The 22,740-nt window shown below is 35.2% G+C and overlaps 1 protein-coding gene across 3 annotated transcripts in view; it reads left to right on the top strand.

Moving 5' to 3' along the window:
* Nucleotides 1-22,740, top strand: part of LOC149804499 (poly [ADP-ribose] polymerase tankyrase-like) — a 201,083-nt gene that overhangs the window by 110,008 nt on the left and 68,335 nt on the right. For all 3 annotated transcript variants that reach the window (XR_016416027.1, XM_089940712.1, XM_089940711.1), the window contains exons 27-36: nucleotides 395-597; nucleotides 1,496-1,584; nucleotides 9,840-9,949; nucleotides 12,924-13,158; nucleotides 13,727-13,889; nucleotides 15,204-15,280; nucleotides 20,357-20,525; nucleotides 20,921-20,998; nucleotides 21,365-21,526; nucleotides 21,756-21,876. Coding sequence is in view for 2 of the 3 variants with exons in the window: in XM_089940712.1 (XP_089796838.1) it covers nucleotides 395-597; nucleotides 1,496-1,584; nucleotides 9,840-9,949; nucleotides 12,924-13,158; nucleotides 13,727-13,889; nucleotides 15,204-15,280; nucleotides 20,357-20,525; nucleotides 20,921-20,998; nucleotides 21,365-21,526; nucleotides 21,756-21,876 (1,407 nt within the window). In the remaining variant the exon portion in view is untranslated. The remainder of the gene's footprint in view (nucleotides 1-394; nucleotides 598-1,495; nucleotides 1,585-9,839; nucleotides 9,950-12,923; nucleotides 13,159-13,726; nucleotides 13,890-15,203; nucleotides 15,281-20,356; nucleotides 20,526-20,920; nucleotides 20,999-21,364; nucleotides 21,527-21,755; nucleotides 21,877-22,740) is intronic.

The raw sequence follows: 22,740 nt of genomic DNA, 5'->3' as shown, positions 1-22,740 counted from the left end.
AAAACACCATTTACCTCCAAAAAGTTCCCTGATGTAGAAATGAGTCATTGCTATAATAATAATAATTGATTTAAATAGGGTAGCTCTCTTGTTAAACTTTAAATCTATTTAATTTTTGGCTTGCTTTAGCTATGGGTTACAGTGTCTAAGTTATTAATATGCTAGACACATAATCAGTGGGTTGGTGGATTGAATTGTGCCCAGAACAGCCACAGTTGGCTGCTATTGCAGGTCTGGGTGGAAGGCACCCTAACTGAATTTCCTTGACACTGAATTGTCTTTATGTGCTGATGTTCTGCTAAATATGAATCAATCACAATCATCCATCAGGTGATAGTGATTAGCGTACATAGTATTTCATGATTAATTCATTAAGCTGTACTTTGTATTCCAGGTAAATGTTCAGCAGTGTTGTTGATGACATATGTCTTACATGAGACGGAACTTAAGAACAGCGTTGAAAGTAAGCATCTGATGAATCAGGGACTTAATCTTATCCTGAAATACAAGCCCTTCCTCGAGGACCGTAATCTGGATGGTGAAACTGCACTCATTGTAGCTGTGCAGCAACATCTGGAAGAGACTGTTAGGCTGTTGGTGGGTTTTTTGTGTATTTCATTATCACTTGTTATATTCTTTGGGCCAAGTAATTCATGACATGTAGATTTTATATTAACATTTTGTTACTTGCTCAAGCACTCCTTGGAATCCTCGAGTTAGATATGGACTAAAATATGGTGTCTTTGCTCTTTACATTGTTACCCACAATTTTACAAGATCATAATTAAATATGTTTGTTCCATATGACATAGGAAATCATAAACATTTGTTTCAGACACACGCAACAAGGATGGAGGGATCATTCACAGGTTTAGCAGGGCTTCAAGTTGCGAGTAAATTGCTAGAAATTTCGACCGTCAGTTCTAATTGTACATTTTCACAACAAAAAAATGTATACAAGGCTCAAGCTCATTGATATTGATCACAGGGGCTTTTATTGTTGCATACAGTTTACCTATACATGTACTATAAAACATGACAAGGAAGGACACATCTCATTTCTGATATTTCAAGCAACATTTTGTGTAGCATAATTTGGTGACCAAATATTTGCAAATGGCGGCTTTATTTTTAATTTGTTAGCATTCTGTGACCAATGCATTAGACCTACTTGGAGCCCTGTTTTGAGGGGAAAATATTTTATATGAATTAAAGAAATGAGTAATAAGGATGCATTATAATTAAAGTTTCGTTGTGTCTTTTTTTTAGGTTCAAGCAGTGAAGTCATCATCAATTTTGATAAAATATATTTGTATTAGGACTTTTTGTTAAATATTTTCAAATTTATATTTATGAAAATTGCATCATGGTGTATTTGAAGGTGTGAGGTGTCATAGAGTTTTGCTGAGCCCTGGTGATACGTACAAATTAACATTGTTGAAGAAAGTATAATCATAGATTAATGTGACTGCATTACTCTGGTTTCACAATGCAGGTGAAGAGTGGGGCTGACGTTAATGCTCAATTCACAGAAACAGTTGGAGAAAAGACAGTTACCCTGACACCACTCCTAATTGCAGCAAAGTAAGTACAGTCAAGTAACTCTGTTTTCCATTACAGATGTCAGTAAAACCCTGCTTATATGCATTAAAAGTAAGTGTTTTTAACTTTTACGTTGTCCATGTACAGGTGGGTGTGTTTTTGAGCTTTTTTGCAGCATTTAAAATTCAGTAACCCCAGACCCAATTCATATCATATTTGGAATATAGTATCATCAGGCCTGTCTCTTACCAACTAACCATTACGATTTAGCTGCGAATTTTTGTAAATGACCCGGAAAGTACCGATTTGCAGAAGAAAAGCACAAATTGCAGAAATAATGTTGCAGTTAAATCCATATACTGGAATGTCCATGTTTAATTTTGATCTGGATTATGTATTAGATTCTGTGTAGTTGGTCAAGAAACCAGACTAACTTACAAGATTGCCTCATACACTTTAAACAGCACATGTTTTCATGCAAAACATCTGATTGTTCAAGCTGTTGCTTATTTGAATTTGCTAAAAATAGCATCCAAAAAGTGATACAGGTTCAAAATGAAGGGACAAGAATCCTCCTAAAAAGTTTTATTAGTCAGTACAGAAGAAAAAAAGAAATAGATTCTTGTGGAAAAAGCAGAAGGGCAAAGATTTCACTTATTGGACATCATGTATTGATTGAATATATTTCTTGGTGGGAGAGATGGTTGTTAGTTGGTACATGAAATTGGAAAAAAGCCAAGGATTAGATCAAGTTGAGAGATAGCAAGAAGCCAGTGAGCTCATTAGGGTTTAGATCTGCATTTTGTAAAACTGTACTGGAGGTAATTAAGATTGAAGTGCAGTTTACAAACTTTACAGTTGAACATAATGTTTACCTGTATTGCATCAGTTTTGAATCACACTAACTTTTCAATGTATGTTTTCCAGCTGTATTCGGATTATGCATTTTCAGTATATCCCCGTCCCAAAAAAATAAAATAATTTATTTTCTCATTTTTATTAACATCCCATTAACCCCACAGACCATATTCTAGAAAAGATGGCTTCTGTGTAACTATGACATGAGAGTATGCTTGTCTGAAGACTTGCATGCACTTTCCTAGCAGTATTACATTCTATTTATAGCAGTAGCCCTATTTACAAGAAACATGCTGGTTTCTAATTTTGACCTCGGTTTCTATTTATAGCAGCTGTATGGCTTAGTTAGGAGAGAACAGACTGGTTTTCTAACTTTTGATCTTTGCTCACAGATTCTTTGTTTTAATTCATATTTGGTACAGAACCAGTCTGTAGGTAAAAGTCAAGTCACATTTATTCTAGTCGATGCGTGTGTTAGAGGAAAAATATTTTTCAAATAATTTGACAGATGGATTAGGAATAGACGAAAAACCGATTCAGAGATGAGTACATGAATTACACAATACAGCATTCCATTCTAGGGCAGCTTCATGCCCCTTGCAGGGTATGTGGAAAGGATTTTAATATTTGTCATGGTGGTAGAACAAAGAAACCTTGAATTAGCTCGTTTTACTAACTCCATTACTAAGGTAATTTCTTATTACAGCAGAACTTAATTGTGGACATGAATTTTATAAATGCAGAGCCATTACCTACCGAGTTCTTAATAGAACACAGACTACCCCTAGCAGTAGAAGACTACATTGGTGCTTTGTTCAAAAAGAAGTTTCCCAATTCCAAAATTGCTGAAAATATGCATGTGCAACAACAAAATCATCTTATATTGTTAGGTGTTTAGCAGAAGATACTTCACTTAAAATTGCAGAAGCCATGAAAATTGGGCCATTTAGTATTGCAACAGAAAGAAGAAGTGATTATGACAAAAAGTTGTACCCAGTCTGTGTAAGAGACTTTGACAACAAAAAGGGCAAAGTCACAGTGCATTTCTTTCATTACCAGAATTAACAGTAGATTCCACTCGAGAAAACATTTTTTTTCTTTGCTTGATAATGCTTTGAATAAACATAAGTTGGCAGAACTGTATGGGGTTTTCAGCTGATGCTGCATCAGTGATGATCGTAATTCATAAAGGAGTTGCATTCTATATTTTGAAAAACGTCTCTTTCATTGTACATATCAGGTTGTCTCTGTCATAGATGATACACCATGCTGCAGGAAAGGCTGCTGATAAATAAGAAAGAGAATTCTTGAAGTATCAAGTTGGCACTCTACTTGACAATGTACTTCATGCAGACAGAGTTGATTTTTTTTCATCTTGTTTCCCAGCTTTAAGGCCCAATAACTGGAAGATATAACTTTCCTCTTCTTTGTCAGGTTATAAAAGGAATATTGGTTCTTTACCATTCTAATGCTGACTGTGAGAGATTGATCAGTATTGTTAACAAAAATAAAGCTGAATTCAGATCCAGGCCCTGTAACCCATCACTTAGTGCTCTACTAATGTGTAAAACATTCATAGTCTCAGCTGGTACAATGTGTTTTGAAATGCAGTATGAGAGTCTGTTGCTTTTTAAAGCTCAAAGCATTATATACAAAAACTTGAAGCAGTAATTGATGTTAAAAGTCCAAATGGATAAATAAATTATTTTGTACATATTCTCATTGAATTTTTATCATATTATATTTGGATTACTCTTTTTCTGCTCAGATTACTCTTTTTGTCCACTTGGGGTTGAGGTTGGCATGTTTGCATCAGTGTATAGGACTCCTTCTAGTTGAATTTCCATCACCTGTGTTGTAATGAATCTTAAAACCAAACCATTGTCAAAATTTGGAATATTACTAGTATATGATCCTGGTGGGGCATGGGGTAAAAAAATAGAACATGTTACATGCTACTATTGCATTATCTTCCCAGGACACATATCTCCACATCAAGCCAGATGACTGTGCACAATTCAGAGATGCTCTCAGGGTGTGTGAGTGTGCAAATTGTACACAATTTATACACGATTATGTACTTGGAAGCAGTGATACATGAGAACTACTGCAAATTGATTCAAAGTTGTGTATATAAAAATGTTCTGGGTGCAGTGTAAAATTTTGCTTAACTGTTAAGCCTTAAAGTGTTTCTCATAACACAAATCCATGGCCAACACTTGTGACATTTTTTATTTCTTTAGGCAGACAGCTCATTACATGTCTTGGTACATCAGGTGAATATAAATAGTTACTGAACTAATTATGGTTGGTACATTGGACCCTGGAACAAGATGTTGTTGTTTCAACATTGCATTCATGAAGAAGTTGTACAATGGCTTGTTTAAAATACAGGCTACCAAGAAAACCCAAAATGGCTGACTCTGAACATGTTTCATCTTCATCAGATAATATCATTTGGCTAATGATAGCGATGATGACAATGACTTTGAAAGTTTGAAGTGTATCTGATTGTCAGAGCTGGGAAAGTGTTACTGGAAATATCACTGTGATATTTTGAGACTGAAAATGATGTTTTGTTTGAGTCCAATGAACAGCGTTTCAGCCAGGAAGTGCTCATTGTGGGATTCTCAAAAAATTGATGGCTTGTCCCACACACACACACAATTCAGTGCACCCAAAGTGATGCAAATAAAATGGACAGGGCATGTTTTTTGTATTCAATTTTATACATTTGCACCTATCAATCATTAAATATCCTGATTTTCTAAATGTTTCTTTAATGAAAATTAATAAATTCCATCTTGCTCTCTTTTCCAATTTCACCTATGCTTAGCCGGACTGTAGTCTTGGCAGTTTTTGTAAGTCTTGTGCTACCAGCCACATGATACGACCTTGACATAGTGCAATTTGCATTTGTATGGTTTTACTAAGAGACGTATATGAAATGGCAGATAACTGATTTCTTTTCCTCCAGTATCTTGCTGAGATTATAATGGCAATCATAATGACCATATAGATCATGAACAAAATGAAGAAACCTACAAAAGCCAAAATGAAAGACTAACCAAAAATGGTGGAACCATTGAAAAAAAATATTCATGAAGGTGTTCCAGGAATGCTGGAAATATGAGTATAGCTGGAAAGAATATGATACAGATGAAAATAAAATATATTACAACTTATGCAGGAGTTCCAAGAAAAAAACATGAAAGGTGTCTGAACTTAAGGACCTCAACTTCACTGAGCCATACAGAGTGCACTGATCATCATAAAGCCCTTAGAGACAATGTTTTGCAGTAAGCTGATTGTGAATGAGCCTTTAGCTGCCAAAACAACACCCACATACACTGAAGAAATTGCTTGAAAGCAAAGACTGATGACCATAATGTTTGACAAAAGAAGAATTTAACTCTTGTGTGCTGTTAGTGCATGGTCAGAGGCATCATTGATCAAAGAGAAGAATTGGCTTTACACAACAAGTAAAATTGATCATATAAATGATCTTACATTATTATGAGGTTTCATTAAATACGTTCCATGATGGAGACTACACTTTAGTCAGGAGTGCCTTAAGGCCATGATGACTGGGCATCTTATAGATGTTTATCTTCCACCAGAAAATATCTCAGGTTGTGCATTACCCTGGAGATATTCAAATTTTGAGCTATTTTAATATTACAACCATTATGCTTTTTCATATACACTTTTTTAACACTGAATTATGGCTTATGCTCGCCTGTATATGGATTACTCTTTTCCAGTACATAAAAAAATATTTAAAACATTAAAGCAATAAAAAGTTGTGTTTTTCATTTGTATTATCATCTTTTTTTTACTACACTCATAAAATTTTTAGGTTTATTAAAAACAGAAAGACTGCTGTGTAAGAAGAGCATGAAAGTTAATTTGTCCATCTTGGATCCATTTTCCTAATTACTTATTTATAACAACTGTATTTGACCAGACAGGTTTCTTTAATTTGAAGCTTTGCCTTACAGATTCATTATATGCATAATCAAGTTGGTTAGCGGACCAGTGTGTATCTTTAATGATTAGGCCTGATATTAAGAAAAACGGGCCTTTGTGGTTTGACTTACAGGTGAAAATTCTATGAGCAGATGCGTCTTTTTAAACTTTAAAACATGTCTGGTCAGAAAAAGGACAATTTTACACGACTTTAAAAGTTTGTAAAGAAGAATATTAGAGTGATGCAATGGGACTAAGCACTTTGTCACACAGAATTTGTGGACTTGCAGTGATTCAGCAAAAGTTAGACATGTTGACTAGTTTAAACATTGAATATAAATAACTTTTTAGTAGTTTTGTGTTTGTGTTCTTGTTCTAATCCACATGGATTTTGCCCATTTTTATCCAGGTATTCGTACCTGCAGATCAAGGTTACTGGTAGTGGTAAAAATGTACATTTTTTATGATATACTCTAATTATGGCATGTATTATATTAGCTAAATTATATTAGCTAAGATGTCATAGCCATGATAAAGTAGGGGTACTAATATTACTAATAGTAATATATTAATTAGACATTTTTTGCTCAGGTTACACTTTTTGCACTTAAATTAGCAAAAATTATGCTTCTACCTCTATTGTGGTTGGCATGTGTGTCTTTTGTTATTGCTTGCTTCCACTCATGACCTTTTGTGGGTGAGGGTGATGGTGTTAGTCACAGCCCATATGAGCACCCTATTGATTCCCATTTTATAGTATTTCATTGACTCGTTGGCTCACAATGTCCTCAGAGATTCCCTTCTGAAGACCTTGTCCTTTTGTTGGTCCACAGTAACCCATCTGATTTATTCCTAACCTAGAAAACTTGGATCTCATCCCATTTCAGGACTCTATATCTGCAGGGATGAACCTCTGGAGAGTGCATTCCTCTAGGCAGGATCCAGAAGATCCTATCCCTCCAGAAGATCCTATCCCTCACAATAGCTCTTCTAGTTTGTTGTGGGCATCTTTACTTTTAACTGCTGCGGACATTGAACTCGGTAACAGACTTAGTTCTCCCAGGAAGACTTTATTTTTACTCTCAACAGTTCCTGGTTCTAGCAAACTGGAGACTGCACATAGATCCTCTGCCTGCTTGGATCACCCTTGGATCCAGTTTTAACCACCACCAGAATTGGTGGTTCAATCCCAATTCACCCCCCTCTCCAATTTTTTCCTTTCATCTGGGGCCAGAATGTGTAATTCTTCAGGGATCTTGATCCTGGGAAGAAGCAACTCTTCATATAAAGAGCTTGGGAATGCAGGCAGTGTTTCTAGTCCTACAGGGGTGTGCCAACCTTATAATGAGTAACTTGGCAATAGTCACCAGAGACAACACATCAATATCTCAAGTGACAATCAGGTATTCATGCTTCTTTACTGTGGAAGTTTTGGACCTCCTCCTTTGGGCAGTCACAGAAGAGATCACATTTTGAGTCTGCCGTATTCATGGCAAACAAGGAATATCTTGATGGACTGTATGTCCAGAAGGATTTTTTGTTGTCCTTATGGAATGGTACCTGCACCTGGTGGTCACTGAGTCACTTTTCGAGCTGTGGGGAGACCCTTGGGTGGACTTTCTTGCAATGAGACTGCAGAACAAGCTCCCCTTCTACATTTCCCCCATTCCAGATCAGAAGTCCTGGGCAGTGGTTGCTGTCAATTTATTACGGGATTGTCTGTTTACATATGCCTTCCCACCTTTCAGGATAATTCTGCAGGTGTTTCACCAAGTCTGGATCTCCATGGCTCTTCCGAATAGCCCTCTGTTGGCCACAATGTTCATCAAACTACTTAACCTGTTGGCTGATGAGCACAGGAGATGATCACAGCAGAGGGACCTGCTGTCACAGCACAGGGGGTCTCTGCTTCATAGCAGTCAACATCTTTTCTACCTTCACACATGGAATTGATTCTTCAGGACCAGATTTTGAACAAGATTGCGTAGCAAACTCCAGTGTCCAGGCTAGAAGTTGCACTTTGAAAGGTCTGTGATACAGGGTGGAGAATCTTCTTTGATTTGATGCAGTAGAAAATGAATTGATACTAGCTGTACCCCTTTGAGAGCAGTGGCAGACTGTCTTCTTTTTGGGGAGGAGAATGTTTGGTGTTCACTGTTAAGGGTTATAGGGTAGCCTTTCAAACACTATCAAGTTCTCTAAGAAAATTGCCATTGTTCGGACCTTCATCTTTATGGCTTGGTCAGGTATTTGAGTTTTGGACACATATATTTTGCACAATGATGCTTAGATGGAATCTCTTGCATGTTATTTGGGCATTGTTAAAACCCCTTAAAAACTTGAGTAAAGCTTCCTTCATGAACCTTACCCTAAATATGCTTTGTTTTGCTTGCTTTAGCTTCATTGAAGAAAAAGAGTGGTCTTAATATCTTGTCAGTATAAAAAGGTTATTTATGGTTTCACAGAGATTATGGCTTGGTTTCTTTTCTTTGCCAAACCTGATTTTTAGATTAAACTTCCATCAAAATCCCCGGTCTCAGTGTCTCAGTTGTATCTGTGCTGGAGATGACCAGTATAGACTCCTTTGCCTAGTTAGGGGCTTGAGGTTTGTTTCTTGAAACTCTGTTGATGTTACTGACCTGCATCAAATCACCCCTAATATTACATTGTATAAAATATTATAGTTAAATGGCTTTCATATCAACACTACAGGACATTAATTGCAGTATTATGCTGTGTGCATAATGAATTTCTTAATCATTGATGAATTGTATAAATTTGTGTTGGTCAGGTTTAGTTTGGAAAAGATTAAGAATTGTACAGTCAGACTTGAAGAAATAGATTTTAGTCATTTTTGATTGTTTTTGTAAACAAGAATATTAGTTTTGTTTTGTGCTATTCCATGAACTACTAGATTTTCTGAGAGAAATAAAAAAAAATATTTTCACTGGCCATCAGCAGACACACAACATTATAACCAAGACATTTGAATTTATTCTTAGGCAGGCAGTAAGGCCACCTATTAAAGATGAGTCAAGTGAAAATCCAATGCTGTGGCAATCATTTTTTTCCATAATGTGTGATTTAGCTTCGAATTGGGAAGGATAATTATGTCACTGTTTATATTTTGTGTGTCGATAATCAGAAACACAGCAGAACATAAATTGGCTACTTAAATATATTAAACATTTTGCTAGGCAATATATTGAGCATAAAATGAAAATTGTCTTGCTACGAGTGAATAATGGATATATTTCATCTTGTGTTTAAAAATCTTTAGTATTTTCATCCAATTGATGAAATATATTATTCCCTTGGTTCAAGCAAATGTCCTCTCAGTATGTAATCATGTTTGAAATGTGCAATCCCATAACAAACTGGAGCTTAACAGATGTGGCTTTCAAGATAAAAATATAAAGTTGTATTATTTCAGCCTTATATGGAAATTACATGGAAATGATAATTTGCAGGAATGGGGACGCAGAGATAATGAAGTACCTGGTCGAGGGCAGTGCCAATGTGCATGCTGTTAGAAGTGATACCAAGGAAACAGCTCTTCACCTAGCAGTCTGCAATAGAGGTAGCATCTTTACCCATGTATTTCATTTGGATCATTCTTTTATTTTTATGTTCTTTTAATTTTACTGTGAACTTCAGTGTCTAATTCAGCTTTGGGCAAATGTGTAACACATAATCCAAAATTTTAATACAGCAGTCAACTAAGTTATTGAGGAAATGAAATCTATAAGTTGTATAGAATTTATTGTAGCAATGATTTATCTTTGGCTTCAGTTTTAAATACACATTTCAAAGTCACAGTTTTCATAAGCTTTTAGTTACACACTTGCCTGTTGTAAATTGTTATTCCCATTTTATAAATTCAGTAATGCTTTTAGTGACTCCCTTAACAAACTGAGCAGAGCTCTATTAACTAACTGAGCAGAGCCCCGTAATAATCTTATTTGGCTATCTGTGCATTCATCAACAATTTTGTTTTGCAAATTTAAGTTATTGGAACTTTTTGGATTTTACCCTGGTTTGGTGTACAACTTTATATTGGTAAGACCTTTCAAAAGTTTGATCTTTCTAGTTCAACACAGCATCCAGAATTTTTCCTATTTGTAAGTCAGTAAATTTTCATGTCAGTGTCATTAAATACAGCTAAAAGTACCTAATTTTTCATGCCAGTGTCATTAAATGTAGCTATAAGTATCTAATTTGTTTCACATGAAGTACTTAAAAGGAATCAAGTAGTTTTAGCTATAATTAATGATGCTGACCTGAAAATGTACTGACTAACAGATAGGAAAAATTGGCAGTGCTCTGTAGAACAAATTATGGTCTTCTTTGTAATCATGGAGAGGAGTTTTGGCTCCTGATTTATTATCTCATTAATTTTTGTTTCCACTGCTTAACTATCCCAAAGATGCAGTTATTTATTGACAAGACCTATAGTTTAATTTTCATGTTCTTCATCTAGAGGAGTTATCCCCCCCCCTTTTTTGTGTGTGCACAACCTCAGTTTTTTTGGATCTCAGCTCAGTTGGGTATGAAGTTTGATATTGATCAAACAGTGATATAACCCAGATTCCAGTGTTCTATGGCATAAATTATGGGGGTTATACTCCCTAGTTAACGACCGTTCTGGTGGCCTAGTGGTTAGAGTATCTGCCTAGGATGTGGGAGGTTGTGGGTTCGATCCCTGGCTGAGTCATACCAAAGATTTACAAAAATGGTACTAACAGCTGCCGCGCTTGACGCTCAGCTTTAAGAGGTTAGTGTTAGGACTTGTCGGCCTGGTGTCAGGATAATGTGACTGGGTGGGACATCATGCTACATGTCTGTGGCTTGATGCCCCAGTGCTAGACATCACAATAAATTGCCACACTGCAGACATCATAGCGATGTGACTCAAAAATTGATTGTTAAAGCTGTATTAAAAATCCAGATCACACACACACACACTCCCTAGTTACCCATTTCTCCAATACTGGTTTCTGCAACATAGCTTTATGAAGATTTGTTGGATGTTGATTTTTATGCTAATGAGATTCTGGCATGTATGACTCCATTTACAGGACAGGTACTCCCTTGATTGTGTGTGTTCATCTGACTTTCATTTAGGAAGTGTAATTTGAGAAGACTTTGTTATGTTTCAAACAGATTTGGTATGGGGCTATAGATTGATGTGAGCTTAAAGAAGTTTAATTTCATGGAGTTATGAACCAAGATTGCATGTCCTTCTGATTTGGGTTTTCAAATCATAATTTTACCAAGGTTTGTTGGTTTGTAACCTAACATGGTATGGGGCCTGATATTAATCAGACCTTGAATGGATTCAATTTCCAAAATTCATGACATCTTTTACAGAAGTTTTGCTCCTGGATGTTTGATCCTCATGTCTTTGGCTTCTATAGCATTACTTTACCTAGGTTTTTTAGATTTCAACCAGATTTGACATGCATAACATTCAAGAGGCAGTGAATGTGTTTGATTTCCAGCATTCTACACATTCATTTAGAAGAGTATGCCTATTGTCCTGTTTTCCTAAACTCCATATGTTTTCGCAGCACAACTGTACTTAGGATTGTTGGATTTTGACCATTTTTATTACTTACTTTTATATTGCTGGGACCATGAACAGGTTTGAATTTCAGCATTCAACTATGTTATTAAAAGGAGGCATGTTCCCTGATTGTCCCCTCTTCAAACTTTTTTCACAGCACAAAATCCTTTGTTTAAGGCCATGCTGAGCAGGTTGTTAAGAGCTTTGGTAGCTTTTACATGTTGCATGGCCCGGATTGCCTTCCGCTTGGGTAGCATAACTTTGGTAAGATTTGTTGCATCGTGAATCAGATTTATCGTGCCATTTTATTTGGATGAGATCATGATTGAATTTGATGCATTATTCCATAGTATCACTATTAGGAGTGATGGTCTCTGATTGACTATCCTTTCTACTTTAGTTTCTGTCGCTCTAACCTTCATTGGATACCAACCAGATTTAACATGCAGATTTTATTAGACTTCCACATTTTATCATTATGGCCCCTTTTTTGTCCATCCTCCTGACTTTTATTTCCACAGCATGACTTCATTAAGCTCTGTTGGATTTCAGTAAAATTTGGTATGCAACTTAATAACAATGAGAGCTTTAATGACATTAATTTAAAGCTTTCCATAGAAGCATTTAAAAGAATTATGGTCCCTGATTATCTGTCCTCCTAACATTGGTATCTGCAGCATAACTTGGCTAAGAATTGTTGGATTTCATCCATATTATGCACTTGTATATTGAATAGACCTTGAATGATTAGGATTTCCAATATTCCTGGTCAACTTTTAGAGCATTTTCTCCTTAGAATATCTACTTTATTTTAGTTTGGCTTTTCGAATAATAGTTCTTCTGTTTAAGGCTATTGAGCAGAATGTAGAGAGTGGCACCTTTTGCAAAGAACCAGTTTGTTGATAGATCTAGTTTCAGTGTTAAACTTTTATGTGAGCTGCTTTAATATGTTTGTTTGGTTTACTTCATTTAATCATTAATCCTATAGGTAATGAAACTAATGCAATAGAAATGGCCACTGCCCTGCTCCAGGCAGGAGCAAATGTTAATGCCGAGGATGAGAAGAGGCGAACCCCACTTCACAATGCAGTTAAGAATAACTCAGGGACGTCTAATGCCAGCACAGATCTAGAGGAGCTTCTTTTGGAGAGGCGTGCCAACTGTATGGCTAAAGATGATGAAGGAAGACTGCCTCTTCATTATGCCTTCAGTAGTGGGCACTTGTGAGTACTTTTTATAGCAACAGTAAATAGTAATAGTAAATTTCATTTCAAGGAAAATTGTTCACCTGTGAAATCTGAAAACCCACCATCAGGTGCACAATTACTAAACATTTGGTGAAGAGTAAAATTGATATTTTTGATGAGCCAGTAAATTACTTTCTCATTTTTAAATATTATTTCTGTCACTCTGAATGTCTGGCATTGGTAAATGACAATGGTATGAGACTTTTAGTTTGGTATCAATGTTAAATGACAATGGTAAGAGAGTTTGGCATCAATGTTAAATGACAGTTGTAGGAGACTTTTAGCTTGGCATTGATGGTAAATAACAATGGTAAGAGACTTTTAGCTTGGCAACAATGTTAAATGACAATGGTAAGAAACTTTTAGCTTGGCACTGATGGTAAATAACAATGGTAAGAGACGTTTAGATTGGCATCAGGGGAATAATAAATGTCAGTGGTATGAATGTTTTAAGAAAGACTTAATACACAGGAACAACAACAACAGTAACAACCACAACATTTACTATTTCATGCACTTTCCCAAGATTAATGAACTGTTTCAGACCTGATAAGTCCGGTGTAGTGGACCCTATTGAGCTATGCAGTGTACTGGTGGCAGCCATGGGAGATCGTGGGATGATTGATGAGACAGATAATGAGGGGCAGACTCCACTTCACAGGGCTGCTAGTTGCGGTGCCACCATCTGCTGTGTCCATCTTCTGCAGGTCTGTACCATTAACACACTGTCGACTTCAAAACAACCAGAATCAGGGTGGCCTTGTTATAGACCTTGTGGATTCTGGATAAAAGGATCTTGTGTTTAAGTCACACTAGGGTTATTGCTTTTGTAACTAGTAGCATGGCACTGTTCTCTTTTTTTTTCACTGCTGACTAGCTGTGGTACATGATGTGCATGATGTTTTGGCTGTTATAACCCTGTTTCCAATCCAGAGTGTTGCACTTTCTATTCCTACAAGTCATGGAAACTAGTATATGCTTTGGCATTATTGACCACTTGTAGGCTGGGAAGACTTCAAACCCGAAGAGAGTCAGGTGTCCATATTGTCAGTTATTCTGAAACATAAGTACAGACCTTCCAACCCTTTATGATTTTGCTGCAAGTCTTACAGAAATGACCCTTAAAAATTCGGACTTGAGGAATTTAAGCATAACTTATGGAAATATGCTCTGTTTGCAGCACTATCTGGATGCTGGTTTGTCTTTGTTTGATTCTGATCCAGGTTTTGTATTAGATTAAGGTCAGTTAGTCGGGGAATGCTTTACTGAGATACCTCAGATGCTTTAGACTGCATATTTTGTGATGCAAAACATCTGAATAAACTGTTGCTTTATTTTTCTTAAAATTGGCATCCAACAACTGACTTGTCAGAATGTAATGGACAAAGACACGTTGAAAAAGTTTTTAATTGGGCAGAAGAATAAAAGGAAATATTCAGATTCTTGGGGAAGAAAGCTGTTGAGGTAACAGTTACATTTAGTGAATAATCATGTGTTAATTTGAATGTGTAACATGTCCAGAAGGATGGTTGCCCTCACCACGTGAAATTTACTTTTTAAGAATTACATAAAGTTGAAAAATATCAATTTTAACATTTTTTAGGCTTCATTGATGTTTTCTATTAAACGTTTCTTTGGTTAGCAAATATCCATGGAAAATTAAACCAAAAAAAAAAGTTTTCGTAGGTAGGACTGTAGGATGCAGCTATTTTGCTTGGTTATTGTAGCTGTATCTTGCAATCGGTATTTTACATTTATTAGAGCATTCATACAATTTATTTATTTCAGCTCTAGAGCACATGTATAACAATGGTTTGACTGCAGTCGATAGCGCAAGATAAGGTCAATTTTATTTTTCAGGTTTTATAATTATTACTGTTTGTCAGTTTTTAGCTAAAACTTTTTGTGCTTGAAACAGCAGAGCAAGAAAAACTGACAATTCTCCCAATGTGAATAATCTTGTTTTTGTTATATACTTGATAAAAACATAGCTTGACCTTTATTTGCTATTGTATCTTCAGAGGGGAGCTTCCATTAAACGGAAAGACAAGGGAGGCAACACTCCATTTACTTTAGCTGTCAAGAATAAGCATGACAGGTAAGCAACAGATTAAACTTTTTTTAAAAATCAAGTACAGAGTTGGTGGAATTAAAAAAAACGCAAAGGCATGCAAATTTTACCCTTGTAAAAGTAAGTAGTCACTTTAACATCCTGAGCTTTACTTCAGCACAAGGCCAACTTCGACTTGATGTTAATTTGCGATTTTAATAAAAGAACTGGCAAGCTATTTAAGTTTAAAAAAACACTTTCGGTGGCCTATTGGTTAGAGTGGGAGGTCGTGGGTTTGAACCCCTGCCGAGTCATACCAAAGACTTATAAAAATGGTACTAAGAGCTGCCGTGCTAGGCACTCAGCATTAAAAGGTTAGTGTTAGGACTGGTTGGCCTGGTGTCAGGATAATGTGACTGGGTGGGACATCATGCTACATGTCTGCGACATGATGCCCCAGTGCTAGACATCATATAAATTGCCACACTGCAGACATCGTAGCAATATGACTGAAAAATTGTTAAAGCTACATTAAAAATCCTAATCACACACACACAAGTTTAAAAAATTTAATAAATGCTACTAATAATAAAACAATGAACTGTGGAAATGCAAGAATGAATCGAGAATAAAATGTTAAGTCTTTATCCTTCCAACGGAAATTCTTGTTTCAAATTGGGTCCAAATAAAAATATATATTTTATATGATCTTTTCATTATTAAATTACAGATATAATTCTTGTATTACATGAAGGCATACGATGTGCGGCTCAGTATTGAAAGATAGAACACACATATCAGAAGAATAACTGAAAATACAATCAGTGTATTTCTCAGGAAAGAATACAAGGAGAAACAAATTAAATTATTAAACACATGGAAAATATTACACTGCTCAGATGTGTTACCATTGCATATAGCACTTTATTTCAGAACAAATTATTGAGTTGTAAATTTAGAAAGTGTATTTCTCCCTTTTAGCTGCCCAAAATAAAAATGAATGCTCCATATAGAAATACTGTAGTGGATGCCCCCTACTTGCATGTTACTGACACTTTAATATACTTCACTAGTGGAAGTAATATATAATGGGTTATTTTTTTTTGTCACATTGGTCAGTATTGATAACATACAACCAGTTAATGCTGAAGCAGATAAGCAAGGTTGTCTATGGGAAGCACTGAAGGATATTGTATGGTCTTTTTTATAAGTATCTTTTAGAACATTACATGGTGTGGAATGCTTTATTTCATTCTACTATATTGTGATATCCATATTAAGCATACTGCAGTCATAGTTGGTCTTCTAGGCCTACCTAACGTGTGTTTGCTGCCAGGCAGAATGCTTCTACCACAACATGGCACATGGCTGTCATTTTTAGCCTTGAGTCTTGTACAGAGATTATAGGGAGACACACGAAGGAAGCACTCAAGTGGTTCGAATGATACTTAACAACAACTTTGTAAAGCTCAGAGGTATGATGGTGTGCGGATTGCAGTTTGCACTTACTACACTTAATAGTGTAAAAAGACTTAAAAGAGGCCAAAACACGATGACCAAAATGGCTAATTTGGACCAACATTAACAACTGGAGAGAAGCTCACAAGAAGAAAGTAACAATCACAACCATCCGATATTACAATTCTTGTGTTACTTGTTTAGGCTCTAATAAACATTAACAAAAGAAAGAATGAAAACAACAAGCTTTTAAAAATTTTACAAATAATTTATTCCCATAGAAAAAAAGAAAAATAAAAACTTGGTTTTAAGAAATCAAATCCAGAATAATCCAAGAATAATCCATGAATTAAATTTTAGAAGTCCTAGCAATGAAATGTTCTAATGAATTCATGTTTGAGTACCAGCGAAAAATCCAAAATGGAAGGTGATGACGTATGCTATATCCTTTATAGTACAGATGTGTCTGCAGATCTTTGCTGATCACAAACTATTATCCTGTGTTTGAATTTCAGAATAAAATTTAAATTTAAGCAAATGTCTTTGTCCAAGAATTCTGTATGAGCACTCAGATATTTCTAGGAAAAAGAATTAATCTTTTAGACTCCAAATAATTTGAATAAAATTTAAAATATAACTCCAAACAGTTCACAAGGAAACACTTTCTGTTGTAAAAGCATAACATCCTAATTTCTCTATAAACAAAGGTTATACAGTAACTTGAGACGCAAAACAGATTCCCAGATGAGGGTCACGTGATCACATTCTAGAATGGTTTAGAAGGTATCTACAAGTCTAATGGTGCATAGTCCAGTACAGCCTCGATTTCACTATTATCATTCACACATTAAAAATAAATGTAAAGAAAAGTTTTGTTTACTTGATTCTTAATCAAGTCCAGGAACTAGGTCAGCATAAGATACAAAGTTCAATGTTTACAGCTAACAATCAGGTCAAACTAATTTTCTGGAAAATATCAAATTCCTATTAGAAAAAAGTACGTTACTTTGACATATAATGAAATTAAGAGTAAAAAGATTTTAAAACTTACAGTTAAATTAAATCAAATATACATAACACAATATATTTATCATTTAAAGTCACATAACATGACATTGCAATATTTTATGCAGCAACAATACAAGTCCTATATATATATATATATATATATATATATATATATATATATATATATATATATATATATATGCACAAAAATGTATCCATATTTTTGACCATTACTATCGACATTTGAAATACAGGAAGTTGGTATTTAATGCAGAGACTTGTCAGAATTATTTTAACTTGAGCCACATATTTATATTTGATGAGACCAGAATTTATCACAGTCATAATAGTGTCAGGTCAACTCATTTCAGTTGATCAATTATACACTGATATAATATTATGTAGATAATGTATGTATCGAAACATTAATTGGTGGTTTATCTGTGAATTCTCAGATGTGATCAAGTATAGCAAGGGTAACAAACAAAGGAGCACTTGTTGAATGAAGAGCATTGTTTCACAGATATGGTTTATTATGGAGAAGCAAGTTACAAAGTGTATAGTGAATTCCTGATGATTTGGCATTCAAGATTTACAAAAGGATGAAAAGAAATTTCACTGTTACTTGCAATGAAATCATGGTATAGGTATTTTAGTAATAAAACAATAAATACAAATTGAGTTACAGTGTTGATAGGTGCTGCTTCAGGAATTAAATGCCCATATTTGTCAGTAAGGGAAATCTTGTGAATCAGCAATAACCCTCAGATTTATCCATATTCTTATGCAAAATAACCTGTGACAGGTGCACATGATATGTGTTGATATCTTTTGAAGTAATGTTTTTAATGATCTTTCATAGGATTATAAAATGAGTACTAATCCATTTCACTGTTGATGTCCAGCTAGAATGGCATCCGCTTTGACAACTTTCACAAGTCCCTCAGTTACTTTGCACCCTAGCTTATACTGTGGAATATGTTTTTGTTTCCTTCTTTGCAGTCTATTTGGTCCTAAATGGTGCTGCTTAGACATCCAGTATGGTGGCCATCTTGAAACTCTTGTTATGGCTACTCCTGGATGGTTATATTGATATTTGGTTTTCATTAAACAACAGCTTATTGTGTTTAATTTAAAAGGTTCTTACAGCAGCTATCACAAATGTTGTTTTGAAATCAGGTGGAATTTTTGGTATGTTTTGCAAACCATGGCAAGAAAAAGAGTGAAATGTGCTGACTCTTGACTTTAACAAATAGACAAACATGAACAGTTCTTTTTGTCACATATTGAAGCACAAAATTGTTGTGTCATACTATGAGAATCATAGGGCATATATTGTTATCCTTGTCTGTCTGCCCACAGGCTGGTTAAGATTTAGGTTTCCATTTTCATTATTTTTAAGCACTGGTCAGGATCCATGTTTTCCATGAATACATTTAAAGTTTTCATTAAATCTTCTGAAAATTGCATATCAGAAATCTGAATGGGTCAGAACAGTTGTTAGACAACTTCATATGATAAATATATATTAATATTTTATATATTTAATTGATATTGTGTGCTTGACCTTTGTCCATCATTGAGGGCAGAGTTTTTGCCTAACTGACTATCATGTGATGGCTGTCAGAGTTGTGTCATAGTTATAAGAGGTAACAAGATGTTTGCTAAAAATTTGTTTATGGATTTCTGAGTCTGTGGAATTAATTTTAGTTGTGTTCAGTTGTAATATTAGAGGAATCATTCATTTAAATTATTCATTGGAATTACAGAGTGTTCATTAACTTTTTTGGACTAAAATGATAGTTTTTGATTATTGATACATGGCATTACATTGAAAACATGTAGGTCAGGTATGATTTTCAGATAATGGAATTATGGCCTCTTTTTGACCTAGAATTTTCAGATTAGTTTCTGTTGATGCCTTTTGAATGATTTCATAGATGGAAACCAAATTTTGGACAATTCTTAGCTTAAGAAAGACCATTTTTGATTACAGTTATACATAGTCATGGTTCTTGTTTGACACACAGCTTTGAACTTCCATTTCTGTTCAGTAATATTTTCAGGATTTCATGGATTGAAAACACAGTGCTTAACTTTAACAAGATACAGGTTGGGTTTGATTTTGCAGCTTTGTGCCCAAGTTTTATAGAATTGTTGGCCCCTGTCTGATTTAGATCTTTACCTTTCAATTCAGCACAAAAACTGTTAAAGGACTCCAATTTCACTTCATTTGCATCAAACTGATGGGTTCTCTGCATCCTATGAACATATTTCTAGTTTAATATTTGAAAGCCTAATCCTGTATTAATTTGTACAAAATGGTTTTAAAGATAGTCTGTGCCAGTCTTATTTAAAATTTAAAAGGCTTGAGGCGGGGGGGGGGGGGGCGAATTAGTTCATCTTTGAATATCAGATCAGTTGATATGGTTTGTAGGTTCAAGACCATAGTTTTTGATTTTGGAAAGCCATTTTTCAGCTTGTTACTCTGGATATGATTTAAAAAAAAGTGTCATGTCACTGTCTTGCACATGGAATTTTTTTTATAATTTTGAGGAGATGGTAAGGAACAGTGCTAAATTTAAAATGTTTGACGTAACAACAATTATGATAGCATACCACTACTCTTCAATTTTTGTTTTTATTCACGTTTCCCAGCTGTGCAATAGTCCTGTTGCAGAAGGGAGCATGTTTGACAGATGACATTGTGATTCCAGCACCAGAGAAAAAAGATACGAAGACCTTCATCAACAAGAAACCTGTTTGGGTGTGGAAACCACTTCGGATGGAAGTCAAGGTCAAAGAACAGAGATGTAGCCTGTATCAGGTGGGTTAGTGGGTGGAGTTTATGACGTAAATAGTTATAGTTACGTAGGTTTGTTGGAATAATTTTTGTAAGACAGACACTAGTATCAGAGGTAGAATTTGTATTATGTGCATCTGGTTAGGTTGAGGCTGTTTTAAGGTCAGTTAGGAAATAGAGCTGTTAGAGACATTCAGTCAGTCTCTGATAAAGTAAAAGGCAATAAGTAGAAATTCAGCTTGTGGCATAGGCACGGGGTTCTTAACCCAATTGTTTTTTCTCTCCAAGCTTGTAAAAAATGTGTTATGTTTGAATTAAATAAGGTTATGTGAAATGAGATAATAAAGGTTATGACAGTGATGTGAAGTTATATGAAATTAAACAGGATTATTATTGTATAATGTTCCTATGCATTTTAGGGAGCCATAGAGGGAGAACTGCAGGGTGTGGCCCACATGTTGCTAGATGCTGGGGAACTCAACGGGAAAGTCATAGAGGTTTGATGGATTTATTGATTATGTTGAGAAAAGAAGAATTTGGAAATGGTCAGCTCCATGTTGTAAATCATTCTTGAAAAGTTATTCCCAATCATAACTATAAATTGAATTGTTGAATCAATTAGATCTGTTCAACTATTATTAATTGTCACAACTCTATATTTTTTTAATGAAAAGTGCATATTCCCTTATGTAAGATGCAATAAAATAACTTGCATGTGTTGTTCTCGTGCACAATTATAACTTTTTAACAGCATAAAACTCACATTGAAGTAGAAAGTTGAAAGAAAAAGTTCTTTTGAAGCATTTGTAGGTATATAAACTTGTAATATCATTTGTATAACATGATAATCTTTTACTTTGCAGGCTGCCCTAAGAGCCAACAAGTACCATTTAGTGTTGCGGCACCTTAAGCATATTAAGAGTACCTCTCTCCTGCAGACGTATGTAAATGAGAATAAACAGAACCTACTGCACATACTGGCCCTGTTTACCTCCCCTGGAAGTGAACCAGGCCTGCAGAGAAAGGTAGGGACATCATAAGTTCTACATATTATTTCTCTCTTGTTTTCATTTGCACTATACTACAAAGAGAACAAATAATGACAATGTAAATTCAAAGAGCTCTAGATGTGATATTCAAATTTTACATTATATCCCGATTTTGGAAATTAAAGAAACATTCAAAACAGCTGATCAGGAGACAGCATGCCCATACTATTTTCACTTGTACCTCTTCATTCTCTCTTGATTTCAGGTTGCTGAGATACTGGTTGAGCGTGGTGTGTCCCTCAGCCAGGAAGACAAGTATCAAAACACCCCAATAATGTATGCTGCCCTTCAGCATCAACCCTATATGCTAGGGAAATTCTTTATTGGTAAGTCAAATAGATTCTTAATTTAGCATCCAATAGCTTCAAAATGAAATGAAGGCTTTATCTGTTGTCTCTAGGAGTCCTATTAAAATGTATAATCACTGCATATGCAGTCACCTCCTGCCGATTTGGTGATCATACTTTATCAAGATCATTATACCCTCCAGAGAGAGTAAAAGGAAAACATCCATGATTCTAGGTTCAACTCTGAAGCCACTGTTAAATTGAAATAAAATACAGTACAATAAATCATTGTAAAAAATAAAAGCTGGGTTAAGCATTTAAGAAATCTGATGAAATGGGCACAACCATACCATAAATCTCAAATACATTGGCAAAATATTCTCCAAAATTCCTTGCTAAAGATTAAACTTTAAAGCAGTGGTTCCCCTAAATCTTCTATCTGCTGATGCTGATGATTACAAAACTGCTTTCACTCCTAGAGAATTGCAAGGCCCTTGATGGAGCACATGATACTTCAGCAGGGCCAGATGATATTTACTATCACCATTTGAAACACTTACAGGTACAGCCCACACAATACACTGCTCAAGGTTTTCTTTAAAATTTGGGAAACAGGTGACTCACACCAGTCTTGGCTAGAAGCAATGGTGATACCAGTAGCTATGCCTCGAAAAAACCAAACTGAACCTTCCAGCTATCATTCCTTATGAATAATATGCTGTCTTCGCAAAACCGTGAAACGAATGATAGGCATCTTGAAGCCAGCAACCTACTATCAGATGTCAAAGAAGCACAGTAGACCATTTAGTCGGACTTTACGTTTTTATAAAAGAAACTTTCATAAAGAAAGAAATAATATGTTGTTGCTGTATTTTTTTAACACTAGAGAAAGCTTTTGAAACC

The sequence above is a fragment of the Sinohyriopsis cumingii genome, chromosome 2 (genome assembly GCF_028554795.1).
Source record: "Sinohyriopsis cumingii isolate HCF-2022 chromosome 2, ASM2855479v2, whole genome shotgun sequence".
Classification (NCBI taxonomy): Eukaryota; Metazoa; Mollusca; class Bivalvia; order Unionida; family Unionidae; genus Sinohyriopsis; species Sinohyriopsis cumingii.
Note: the sequence above shows the minus strand (reverse complement) of the source record. Positions and strands in the feature narration are given on the sequence as shown.